Raw genomic sequence first — 13,825 nt, 5'->3', positions numbered from 1 at the left:
ACCCTGTGCCCAACTCAAGAATAGCACTGATGGACTTTCCACTGGCATGCAACTGCCAGAAGAGCAGTGAAACATGACATCAGTTCTTCAGGGAGAGGTAGGAAAAAGAGGGAAAATAAGAGATGCTCAGGACTCTTGGAGAGCCTTAGAGGAGCCCCGGAGGAAAGTCCCTGAAGACAGGATAACAGGTATTTCTTTAAAGAGGATGATTACATTGGCGATTGCACATGGAGACAATGAAACTAGAGAAGATAGAAAAGAAAAAAAACAACAGCTTAGTTTATAAGAATTCTGATTACATTTTGCCCCAAACCATTTTCCTTCCACTGCTTAGATAAAGATTTGACATGAAATTTTACCAGATTGCTTTAGGGAAAAAACTTAGGAAGAATTTCTGCCAGTTAACCCATATCATCTGAAAGAATGTATCTTTTTTTATCCTCATCCTTTTAGTTTCCTATTAAAAACTGAGTTGGGTTTGCTAGAGATGGCAGATGAGTGGAGCTAAATCCATCCTCCAGAAAATTATACAAAACAACAATAGTAATCTGAGTAGAATCGCACGAAGGAGGGGTGTGTAAAAGCTGGCAATCCCAGACCCTCTGCTGTTGCCAGCTCAGCACTTTGAATGCTTTCTGACTCATTCGATGATCTAGAAGCTCAGTAAGCCATGTGTGATGCCTGTGAAGCTTTCCCTGCTGCTTCTGCACTGTGGTCTTGTCTTCTAGTGCAGCAGCAGGAACCCTTACCAGGCAGGAGCAGACATGGCAAGCAGCAAACTTTCCTTCTCTATTGCCACGTGGCCTGCATTCACAAGAACTGCTCAACCCCAGAGTACATACAGTTGCAGCTCCTTCTGCCTCCTGTGCAACACAGCACCCACTCCCCCAGAGATCCCTGATGCGTGGGAGAGGAGCCAGGCAGTAGCTGGAGAGAAGGGAGATTCAGAGGGATGGGAAGGAGTGGGAGCTGGATAGGTTCAAGCAATTAATGCCAGGGCCATGAGGACTGAAGTCAATTGGTTTTCTGAGTGGTAAATCTTTATTTTTCTGTTTAAATTCTGTAGCCTCCTTGAATAATAACTTTGCCAAGTGCCTATAGCTTTGTCTGTCTTTGCAGACTAGTAGGTGGTATAAACTTGTCACCAGAATTTTCTGGGAGAGATATTAAAGCTCATGCATCAGGGCTTAAGCCATTCTCCATTAGAGATCAGGATGAGACCGAAAGTCAGGTGTGTGTGGGGGGGCAGACTGTGGATAGGTGCATACTGCAGGGTTCTCATTCTTTCTTCTGAACCATCTGGTTCTGGGCACTGCCAGAGACAGGATGCTAGATTGGATGCACCTAGGGTGTGACACAGCATGGTAATTCCTGAATCCCTATGATTTTATTCCCTCATTTGATCATGCAAGTCTATAAAGTTTGTTAATATCAGCATCATTTACCTTTGCCAAAGCTGAAGTCTTACTAAGAGTCAACATGTGCAGTGCTTTTCAAAAAACACATTATTTTATGGAAGATATAAATGTGGTTCCCTGTTGTAAACTATAGCTACTCTAATTTTCCATTTGTTCATGAATAAATGAACAAACCTTTTGCAACTCAAATTTGGTGGCACAGTAATAACAATAGTGATGTTTTATGCTGTGATCCAATGGAATGGAAGGTATTTTGTGACCAAATAACTTAACAGTAGTTTTGATATAGCTCACTATTTTTCTTTTTATTCAGCCAAACATATACCTTTCTAGCAGGGCCGGCTCTAGCTTTTTTGCCGCCCCAAGCAAAAAAAAGGAAAGGGCGGCCGGATTGCCGAAACAAAAAAAACAAAACAAAAAAACGGCAGTTGCAGGGAGCGCGTGGAGGGCGGCCAAGGCGGCTCTCAGGGGGGTGAAGGGCGGCGTCCGCCTGCTCCCTCCGCCCGTGGGCAGCCAAGCACTGCAGCCCACTCGCAGTTGGGCGAGAGGGGCTCCCCCCCTCCGGCCTTGGAGTGCCTCTCCCGGCCGGGCAGGCGGAGCCCCTGGGGGCTGCAGGAGGTGCTGGCTCAGCTGCTTCTTTAAAGGCGGCTCGGCTGGGCTCAGAGCAGCATGGGAGCAGAGGCCGGTGCAGGCAGCAGGGAGTGGCGCGTCCTGGGGAGCCCGGCAGCACAGTGAGCAGCGGGGATTTCTAGTTCCTGCTCCCCGAACCAGGGTCCATGCCCCTGCAGGGCTGGGCTGGGACTAGTGGAGCGCGGGGAGCCGGCCGGGGGCCCAGGGGGGCTGCCAAAGCAAAAAGAACCACGGCAGGGCAGCCGGAATGTGCCGCCCCAAGATTGGCCAGAATGCCGCCCCTTACAATGTGCTGTCCCAGGCACATGCTTTCTCGCCTGGTGCCTGGAGCTGGCCCTGCTTTCTAGCTAGAGCTATAGATATGGAGATACAGATACACACAGAGTCTTAGACAATAAAACTGAAGGGAACCATCTGCAGTGTAAAATAATACCTACTCAACTGTCTGCAGAATAATTAGAATTAAATAAATAGTGACTGCAAAAAGATTTTTTTTTAATTCCTCACATTGATAAATGTGCAGGTGTGAGGGGACAAAGGTTTTTTTGTGTAGTTCTGAATTGGAAAAGAAATATAGTAAAATGTCTTCTTCTGCACAACTGAAAGTGCCTGACTTTTGTTTGAGTAAGAGATTAATATTCTCTCTAATATCTAGTCCACTAATCTTTCTAGCAAGCATTCTTAGTATGCCATTATTAGTATGACAGGTGATACCCAATCTGCCTTCTTGCTCCTACTAGCCTTTAGCACTGTAGGAAAGAACATGAGGCTTATCAAGTAAAGCTCAGAAAACCTCCAGCTGTATGCATTCAGGTCATAAACAATAGGAGGGAGTGCGCACCCATTGTGGTTTGTTTCATGCCAGATCAATGCCATTTTTCAGCTGGGATAGTAACATAATTTAGGTTTTTGGCAGGATATTAAGATTTCTTTATGTAGACATATTTCGTAATTTATATTCAATTGCATCTGAATGATCAAATACCAGTTCCCTGCAGAAAATGTGAAGCTGGGTACACCTGTTCTCTCTTGGTAAAGCTGCTGTTCATTCATATAGTGTTTCCTCCATCTGAAGTATAGCAGCAGGCTAAAATGACATTGAAGAGAGTCAGTTCTTATTTCAGCCTGGTCTAGCACAGGGTTGGAATTCATTTAAACTGATCTCCCATCCTGAGAGGGACTCTGACTCCTTGAACTATTGGGACTCAGCCCTGGCAGTGCGGTATAATTCTAATTGTGGTCAAGTGTTCAATTAACGGATGAATCATTAGGCCCCTAAATTCATCAATTATTTTCCTCTAGCATGTCTTCATAGTCATATTATTAGAATTAGACTAGATCCGAGTTTATTCAAATAGGAAACTTGAGGTTTAAGGTTTTTTAAAGACAAGAAGGAAGTGAAGTTCTGCCTTGGATGCTAGTTTGGACAAGAGCTTTCTTAGGAGCCATATACCTATTGCCAAGAAGATCTGAAAACTTCCTATCCTGATCTGCACCTGAATAATCCATATTACTTTAACTTTATAGATTCCGGTGCTCAGAAAATAACTCAGTGTCATTTGGTGAATATTGAAGACTGTTTAACGTCAGTCTTTATAAGCAGATTGTCAACATGACCATGAATAACTGCACTTTTGTTTCCCAGGCTTCACATATTTCTACAAAGGAAAGGAGTATTGGAAATTCAATAACCAGATGCTCAGGGTGGAACCTGGATATCCCAGATCCATCCTCAAGGATTTTATGGGTTGTGATGGACCAACAGACCGGGACAAAGACCGACACAGCCCTCAAGATGACGTGGACATTGTCATCAAACTGGACAACACAGCCAGCACTGTGAAAGCCATAGCCATTGTCATTCCCTGCATCCTGGCCTTGTGCCTCCTTGTCTTGGTTTACACTGTGTTCCAGTTCAAGAGGAAAGGAACACCCCGTCACATACTGTACTGCAAACGCTCTATGCAAGAGTGGGTGTGATGTAGGGTTTTTTTCTTTGTCTCCCAGGAGTTTGTGGTAACTTAAGATTCAACGTAAGAGCTGTTGTGCGGTTTCCTAGCTAGGAGCAGGCATCTGTCAGCCTGAATCAGAGCTGATCTTTAAAACCCAGGGGGTTGCCTGTCCTGCACATGAGTGGGGATTCACTCTACTGGGAAGCTTCCATGATAGACAGTATCTGCCGTTTCTTCAGTCCTTTGTCTTTCTTTGTCATTCGGTTCCAGGCCTTTCCTCTGCACGCTCAATACCCAATAAACTATCAGGATTAACTAATGAAGAGGAAAAAAGAAAAGAAAAATACAATGTTTCTACTGTTTTTCTCCTAAAGCCTGTTCCCCTTTGAAAATAATTTTGCTGAAAGTAAACTTTTTTTTTTTTAAATTAAAAACAACACAACAACCCACAATTGAACTTTCAGGAAAGTGTGAAGACCCAAACAGCTTTGTCTCCAAAGAGGATTGCTTTCTGTCTGCTGTGGATATAGTTGTATACTCCTACACATGATTTTTGTCAAGTGGGAGACCTGGATGACACGCAGGACTTCAGACTGTTCGGACAGCCATTTTCCAACAAACAAGGGGCCAAAATATCTGCAATATAGTAACAGCCTTAATGATACATTCATTTTGTGTTTTATACAGCTGTTCTGAGCTACGTCCTCAATGTTTTAATACATTTATATTCATTACTATATTTCAAACAGAACCTTTTTTATTGTTTCTTTCTTTTGTTGATTTTCCTGCATCATTTTTTCCCAAGCTGTACCAGGCCAACTGCCCCCAGGCCTTTCATAGGTCTGTCAGGAACACTCATTCCAAAGCATAGCGAAAAACAGCATGTCTCTGAAGTGGATTGCATTGAACTAAAGTGACAGTCATGTTGTAGAGAAAATTGACACTAGCATTACATTGGTGTAACCCTTTGAGAACTATAGGATTAGTTTTTAGAGTCTGAAGGATGCTAATCTTGGTTGCTATGGAAGTATTGGACTGCAGAAGCGGTATGTGGAAATACAGGTCAATGAAATTCAGGTTTTTAAAACAGATATCTTGAAAGTGTAAGTAAGGGCTTTCAATTACTTGCATTATTGATAAAAAGCATTTATAACAAACAAACAGAAACAAAAATATATTGCCAGCTACTTTCTGGTAAAACAAATACTTATTTTAATAATTTCTAGCACTCACACAGGATTTTTTGAACTGGCTATAGTTTTACAGCTTAGCCTTTTATCTTAGACATATTGAATCTCTCTTAAACTGTGTTGCATGATAATTCAATTTGCCTTGGTACATGAATACATGAAGATAGTGTTACAGTTTGAAAGGAAAGTTAAAATGATGACTCTGATGTTGCATGAATATCGGGTGAATTACCTATTGCATGTTTAACATAGTTCTCAAAGGGTTAGTCAGATCTCTGGCATTTAGCTGTACATTAGATCACTGACAGAGCCAAGGGACCACCAAAGCATTTTGTCATTGTGTGTAATTTGTGCTAACAGCAGTATTGTCATTTTCATGTGACCTGCAGAGCAGGTTTGTATCAATATTTTTTTCCTAGAGAAAAGTCAGCAACTGACAGACCTCTTTATTGATTTTTAGGAGCTGCTTCTTGCAGTGATAGGCTTTACAGTCATTGGGCTGTGAACTTATTAGAGATGGTCAGAATGAATGCACCCCATGAGTCGGACACCTGGCTTTGTATGAAAGCCAGGATTTGAGGGGAGTTGCTTTTGAAATAATGAACAGCTTGCCTTGAACTTGATCATTGATCTGTTGACTGTCATTACCAAGTTAAACATTGTCTTCTGTGATAAGCTTCACTGTCTGACTTTCCTTAAATTGCACTGTCCTATGTCTTCGCTCTTTGACCTTTAACTTGCAAACTGGCACAAACTGAAGATAATCTGGTGTTGCTAATCAGTTTGGATTAGTTTTTTGTTTTTAAATGGCCTGATATTCATTATCCAAGATTACAGAAAAGCATTGAAGTGTTTTCTTAGGAAAGAAGTGACAGCAACAAAAATATTTATGGTAGATCTGTAGATGGGCATTTTGCTATATATACATGCACACTCTAAAAATGAACTACAGTAGAATTTTTATTTAACTTGAATACAATTTTCAGTATAAAATTAGTAATTTCTACAAATAATTAGTCATTAGTGACAAAGTTATAAGAAAAGTACTTCAATACTTGAAACAGCCAGCATTGGCTTTTACATAAAACAAGATTTTTATACTAGATTCAACAGATTTCTTACTGATTTCCTAATATACATTACTGGATCATTTTTTAGAGAGTGTAGGTATATATATACATATAAATATATTATTATTATTATTATTATTATTATTATGATTATTTTGGTAATGGATAGCTTGACTGCCTTGAATTTATATTTGTATTGAGCCTAGCATGAAAAATTAGTATGCTTTTTTGTTCAATTACATGATTTGATTTTGATTTGAAGACTTATTTTATGATCATGTGTGGCATGCTATAAAGCATCGCAAACTGTTATTTCTTAGAGCATAAACAGAAATATATATACGTACGGCTAACAAAAAAGAACAGTTAGAAAAAAAGGTATAGTTTTACAGCAAATATGCAATGCAGATGGCATTTTGGCGATATTTTGTAGAGGTACTGTATGCTGTATGTTATAAGTGCACCAGTATCAGCCCGTAGCATTTCTTCAGTAGATTCATTTCAGCTGTTGCTGAAAATGTAAAGAGTGCATTCACAACTACAAAGCATAGGATAATATTTACTACCCATGCACTCATTTAGGGAATTCAAAATACTATGCCTGTCTGTCATTTTTTTTAATCCACTGGGTGACTTTTGTTGTCCACAAACACCTGTAAATTATGTTCTGCTACAGATAGAACAAAAGGACTCATGTTTTTGTTCTGAATTTGTCCCTTGGATAGTTGGTGGAAACCACTGACAAAATTATTTAACCTGCAGTTGATTTTCCACTGCAACAAGAGAACCAGACAATTTGATATTACCCCTAAAACAGAACAGCATCTCATCTGTTTTCTTACTTAACTATTTCACTTCACTTTCAAAGTCTCTCTCATGGCAGCTTTGACTTTTTGTGCAACTGTTTCCCAGAGAATAATGAAGTGCTCAGCATGCTGACTGTTGTTCATTGATAAGGTAACAAAAAAATGTTTGTATTTGGAGAATTTAACTTACAGTAATTATGCTGGAAGATAAGTGTGATAATCTAGTGCTTGATATATGGTACATCATAGATACATGAATGCATAATAACTTGATTCTTAATCTATTTTCTTTTAGGTAAAAGTACACATATATATTATATACAGAGAGAGGAAGAATAAAAAGAGTGTTGTATGGCATGTTTATGCCGTGCAGGTTAAGATTGTGTCAGCATTTCTATTATTATAAATTTCTATATTCAATAGGTTATAACACAGCCATTAAAATTTGCTTCAAGCTGAAAGATCTAGGAGAAGTTTATGTTCAGTCTAATTTCAAAAATGTATATTTGGTTGCTTTTAAATTATAGGAGTTCAAAATAAATGAGCTATTTTCCCAGGTTTAGTTTTGAACTCATATAAATCAAAAACACCTTATGATTTAAGAAAATGAAATTTGATAAACAGTTATTCCACAGTACAGTCTAATAATTGATAGTGTCAACAAAGAATAGAATAAAACAGATGAACTGAGTTTTGAACGTTAGGTTTCTGCTCATGTGCAGTAACTTTTTTCCTAATGTTTTTAATAAACATAGCCATATTAGTATTGTCGCAATCTACACTGTGAATATATACAATACTAAATATGGATTTCATCAGTCTATTACAGTCTGGCAAACTGATTATATAGGTTTTGTGTAAGTCAAGAATAACAAAAAGCTATTTCCTATAGACAGAAAACACTTAAATTAAATTTTATCAGAAAATAAATTTAGCAGAATATGTATTTGTATATTTACTTGATAGGTTGAAATGGAAAGACTCAGATGGCTCCAAATTAGCCCTGTCAAATTCCCTGAATAAATAGAATACACATTTTGTAACATCATATAAACAATTTTTCTTTTTCTTTTCTTTTTTTGGAGTTGAGTTGGGGAGTAGGTTAAAAAAAAGGTTAAGATTGTGAAACACTGATGAAAGCCAAGAAATTTCAAAATGGAGGACCAGGCTTCCCTTGCCCCACAACAGTGTGTGTGTGGTTCCCCTCCACCACCCACCCATCCCAGAACTCCTGACTTTATAATATTGTGGGTTAAGAATAGAGTGTAAGACTTAACTCTGAATTCCTTGGCTTTTGTTAGATTATGATGCAGTCCTGATGTTAGTTAAATGCAGCTTTTGGTACTTAGTTCAATATATGGAATCAAATTCTGACTTGTTGGTAGGAAAAAGTGCATAGAGCAGAAAAGTAGTTGTGCCTATAAGCAGTGGAACATTACACTCTCATTCTAGCTTTTCACATTTGTATTATTGGTGGGGGCATGGCTTGAAAAGAAACATAATCAAATGGTGAAGATCAAACAGTGCATGTTCCATCCATTATGCATTAAAGCAAGTAGGGACCCAAACTATCACACACATAGCAGCACAAGTTGGAACCATGACAACAGGAACAGACTGAAGCAGAAGGAAACAGCTTCCAGGGTTCTTGTTTTGTTGTGAGTCCTATATCCCATGCAAACTCAGGCTTGGCCTATCTGCTAGTTTGGCAGCGGCTCCGGAGGTGGAGGAAGCTATGCATAGCCAGAACCGCCTCAGTCAGGCAGGCAGTAGGAGAGGGGAAAGAGCCAACGCTGGGATTAGTATCTGCCTTTTATCTGTGCTTGTGTCCCTGGCTGCCTTTTAGCTGCTGTGCTTCCAGCCTCTTGAATGAATGATTTCAGAACCACAGTCACCATAGAATGGCATCTTCATCAGTGGAAGGTGCAAATGGCCACCTGTCTAGTTGGGTGTTGAACCGTGCTGTAAAGCAAATAGTCCCTCTGTGTGTCCTAAAGAACTGATAGGACACAGCTAGTGTAGTGATAAAAGCATGACTGACACCTCTCTGTTGTAACACTCAACACACTCTATTTATTCATAGCACACTGATTGTGGGGTCAAAATAGTGGTTATGTTATTTTGAGGTGAGGCTGATTACATGGAGCCATGTCAGGGGCAAAAACACAGCCAAAGCACATCATATATACATAAAAGTAACAATTTCTATATGCCCATGAAAGTCATCACAGTATCCCTCCATGTTCTCATGACAAAATACCGTGGCAGGACATAATCATGTTCCTATTTCTCTAATCCACTCTTGTACTTTGCCTACCAGCTGGCACAAAGAAACTGAGCTCATATAACAGTCCCAATCAGCTTATCACCATCATGGACTGCAATGGCTGACCCCATGCAACAGCTGAGCCTGGGATCATCTAGTGTCACATAATGTAGATTCCCTGTGGTACAATGTTATTTTATAGATGAATGTGTAGAAGGAATAGCTCACTAATAATTAGGGTTCCAGATGTTTGAGTAACATTAACACATGATCATTGCAAGTAAATGTTGTCACTACCTTAGAACATTGTTCCAAAGTATTGGTTAACACTATGCTAACCACGGATACATGGTATAAAATTCTTGTTTTCCTAACGTAGATCAGCTGTAGCATATCAGCCACCAGTTGTCTTCATTTCATCAGTGTTTGTTTGCATTCACAGAGGCTATGCATACTAGATATCTCATCCCATGGTATATGACATGTACAGTGTGTAGACACCACACTGTACACTGCTGTAATGTGTCAACAATCAAGGGAATGCTACAGAATAAATAATGAAACCTGTGCAAGTGATAGCTAAAGAAACAAGGATGACATCCTAAAGAGAGAGCTATCCACACTTCTCTATGTATGCACTATACTATGAATTGCCATCACAGCAAAAACCCATAAATGATAGGTGTTACACAGTGTAGCCATTATAAATGATATACATCAGCCTTGCAGTCAGGCAGCATGAACTCATAAACCTATGCAGAATGACAGCATTCACAAACTACTATCATGGTGAGTAATCCATATTAACCGTGAAGCCCTGATTAGTCAACAATGATCCTGAACCCATTGAACCACATGTCCCAATCAACTCACATACCACCTCCTTCATAATTGCTGCCCCATTCAATCACCAGCAGTGGCACATGGTCACACACCAGCCAGTCTCTGTTTTTTCCCATTTTCAGGGACAAACCTGAATTCACAGTCTTAGTCACCTAGTCACCTCTTGCTGTTACAGTTGCCATATTTCATCATGTGATACTAGTACAGAGAGAGTGATCATATTGAATCCATGACATGCCCCAGATAGTATGTACATCAACATCCTTCCTCACACATGATTTACACAATACAGATGTTGTCAGTTATGGTTCCCTTTTGTTTCAACATGATGCTGAAGTCAGATAGTCACATAACTCTATACACAACTGGTCATTGGCCCTCACCAGCATAAACCCACATTTACCAGTGACTTGGGTGAAGCACTTCATTTTTCACTCAGCAGGCAAAACATAATGTATACAGACGCTCCCTGGGTTACACAAACCTGACTTACGGAAATCCGCACTTACGGAAAAGGTTCCGTAAATTCCGTAATTTTATTTATTTATTTATTTATTTGCGTAATTGTCAGAGATACATCCCCGACTTACGCAAAATTCAACTTAGCCAAGGCGTTACAGAATGGAATGCTTGTGTAAGTCAGGGAGCTTCTGTACCTGCAAATTAGTACCATTCCCTTAATGGTTAAGCACTTGCAAGCACTGGGGTGTGACGTCATAAAATAACAATTTTCTGTTTGCATTATCATTCCAGTGTGCTCGCATAATGCAGCTCTTGTCCTTATGAGACACATTTGCCTGCACTCCCATAAACCATGAGTTAGTATGCATGTGATGAACTGACAGTCACCCTAAAAACATACATATGTGCATGACAAACTAATCACTGTGTTATATGAACAAATTATGAATCCAGTACTGCCATTACTATGCTCAGGTATGAGCTGTGGTAGAATAGTCAGCAATATAAAGTGATTGCTGATAGTGCTCTGAGTTTTCCAGTGTGCACTATTACATGATATTTGTGCATATACTAGCAAGCAGTATTATAGGACTGCATATCCCGATTAATAACTACACAATCCCAAATTTATGCATGCGGTGAATCTGAATGCAAACTGTTATGCCCAACATATGTGCTCTTATTGGATACTGGCATAAGAACAGTGGATGCTCTTCTCGACCACATATTGGCACCAATAGGTTTCATTCCCTTTTTGTCAGATGTCTGGAGGTATACATGGATAAATGCATTCAGAGGAAGAATCTCTTGATGAGATACATTCAGTAGGTATTGCCAACAGCTAGTAGTGCTGCTGTGTTGCCATGATCATATGCCGTTTTAACTGATCTTGTCAAACTCTGCTATTCACTGCTATGTGTGATATAAATTCTGTTTTTTGTCAACATACCTGCCAGCTAACTACTGTATGCAGGTAAACAATTGCTACCAAATTATGACATGGCCATGTGCCAAAAGCTAGATGATACCCCTAGAATAACCCTACATGGCCATGTCCTATCAGAGTTCATTGTTTGTCAATATCCACGGTGATCTGAAATATCAGCTTGATATGATGTTATACCCATGCAACCATCATCCTCATGTTGAGCATGCATGTTCAGTTAGGAAAGGAATCCAGTACTCAACAAGCCTGTAATGGTGTCAATCAATTATACATCATTTAATTCACTTTTTCTCTATATAATTCATTTGATAAAACATCGTCTATTAACTAAGTTTCTAGCACCCATTTACTACCATCTTTAATGCACAGTTCCAATGCCATGAGGCTGTCTCCTCTCAATTCACCATTTATACATCTGAGCCGGTAATGTAACTCAGTATTTCTGTTTTAATATACAAGGATGAAAACCATCACATTGCATTATATCTGTGTCTGTGGTCCTTCTTCAAATTGTACAAGATATATGGGCTCTCACCTTCTTTGTGTATGTTGCTTTGACAGAGGCATCCTTGGCTCACAGTGAGGACAAATACTGTTACCCAGCACCACCCACTTACATCTCTCATAAAGGAAATAATTAAAATTATTCATGAGGAGTCCCTTCCACCACTGCCAGTGACCACAGTTGAGTCAACCAGGCCTTCTGATTAAAGGTTACTGAGATATAGCAGTATACGCATAGACACCTGACCACTGTTCATCTCTAGGAGGAGATACCAACAACAAATGAGTACAGGTCAGTCTCTATACCCAAACCTGAAAACAGTTTCACTGGAATAGAGGAGACCTAGGATTCTAGACACAGCCAGAATGGCCTTCAACCAGTCTCAGTAACCTTACTCCAAAAAGAATAGGCTAGATAAAATGTGATAGAGAGATAATCAGTGTCAAAGTTTACTTGTGCAAGAGCCTAGTGATGGCTTGTCTTAGTGACCCTGGAACCCTGCTCTCTCAATCAGTAAAACCAACTGAAAACCTACCGGAGATAACATATCGTTCATCTTTCCTCATGGATATGGTAAAACTAGTCTGAATCCAATCCAATTTGTCACAGTGAAAAGTATTCAACTTTGTTTTCAGATGATGGCATCCTAGATTCACTGAGTTTTCTGCCATGTGAAGAGCTCCACTGGATAAGACTTCTCAGATGCTATGATGGAAGAGAAGAAACACTTCTTTCCCTCCATGGCAGCCACAGTGTGTGATATGTTTCTGTGATACGTAGAAGCATGGCTATAATTACTGGATGAATTGCTTGTTCCTCCATGTATGCTGATGCAAGCCTCTGATCCATTGTTTCTCTTCATTGTGAGTTTCCTACTGAATAAGGTGGTGCCTAATGTTCTCCACTTTAGCTAGAATAGCAAGCAGTAACAAGTGAACTATGTGGACTGGGAGGAGGTGTTAAAATGTTGTTGTCAATGTCTCATTGGTCACTCTACCATAGACATCCACAGTTGCAATCAATCACAAGGAAATCCACCCCTTTTGTGTTTACTGCTGATGTGATGGTGGCTACTATTATTTGAGTCATTTCATGTGCATACTTGAGGCATCTTGTGCACACCTTTCACTAAAATTCCGCTAAACAACATCAACATTTTTTACACATCCAATTTTAGTATTTCAATCTTTCTTATCCACGGAGTTGATTTGCTGCATCCATATATTCCCATGGACAGTCAAGCTTCTGGGTATTCAGGCATGATTTTTAAAGTCTCCTTCAACCATTGCCCATTGCTTCTTTCCTAAACTGTGGATAAAAATGTGTTGCATAGCCTGCATTAAGCATCACAAACTGCTTGCTCAGATTATCACAGCTGGTTTTGTACATCTTTCCTGAATCATGTTACAGCAGTAGTGTATTATCTTGGTGTCAGCCCATGTGCATTGTCCACACGTGTTCACACTGTGATAGCTGAGCTGTCCAGGAGGCTGCATTTCAACAATGCTAGCATTGTTCTGCACATACGCCCATCATTTCTATCATGCTACCAGTACTTGGCAGCTGCAAATATTGTGATTAAAGTTCTCTCCTTCTAATATTATTTTTCTTCTTAGGAGTAGGTAGTCTACAGTTATACTATTGAGGTGTTGGGGTATTTTATTTCTGACGCCTCAGTTCATTCACACATATCCACCAGCACTGTATCATAATGTATTGAGCCAACATTATTAAATA

General features: G+C 39.6%; 1 protein-coding gene across 3 annotated transcripts in view; it reads left to right on the top strand.

Annotated features, from left to right (window-relative positions):
- MMP16 (matrix metallopeptidase 16) overlaps positions 1 to 8,673 on the top strand; it is a 309,944-nt gene extending 301,271 nt beyond the window's left edge. For all 3 annotated transcript variants that reach the window (XM_065585863.1, XM_005299375.5, XM_065585862.1), the window contains one exon: positions 3,694 to 8,673. In XM_065585863.1, coding sequence (XP_065441935.1) covers positions 3,694 to 4,028 — 335 coding nt within the window. In that variant the 3' untranslated portion in view covers positions 4,029 to 8,673. The remainder of the gene's footprint in view (positions 1 to 3,693) is intronic.
- Positions 8,674 to 13,825: the final 5,152 nt, after the last annotated feature.

The sequence above is a fragment of the Chrysemys picta genome, chromosome 2 (genome assembly GCF_011386835.1).
Source record: "Chrysemys picta bellii isolate R12L10 chromosome 2, ASM1138683v2, whole genome shotgun sequence".
Classification (NCBI taxonomy): domain Eukaryota; kingdom Metazoa; phylum Chordata; order Testudines; family Emydidae; genus Chrysemys; species Chrysemys picta.
This window is presented reverse-complemented; position numbering and strand designations above follow the sequence as displayed.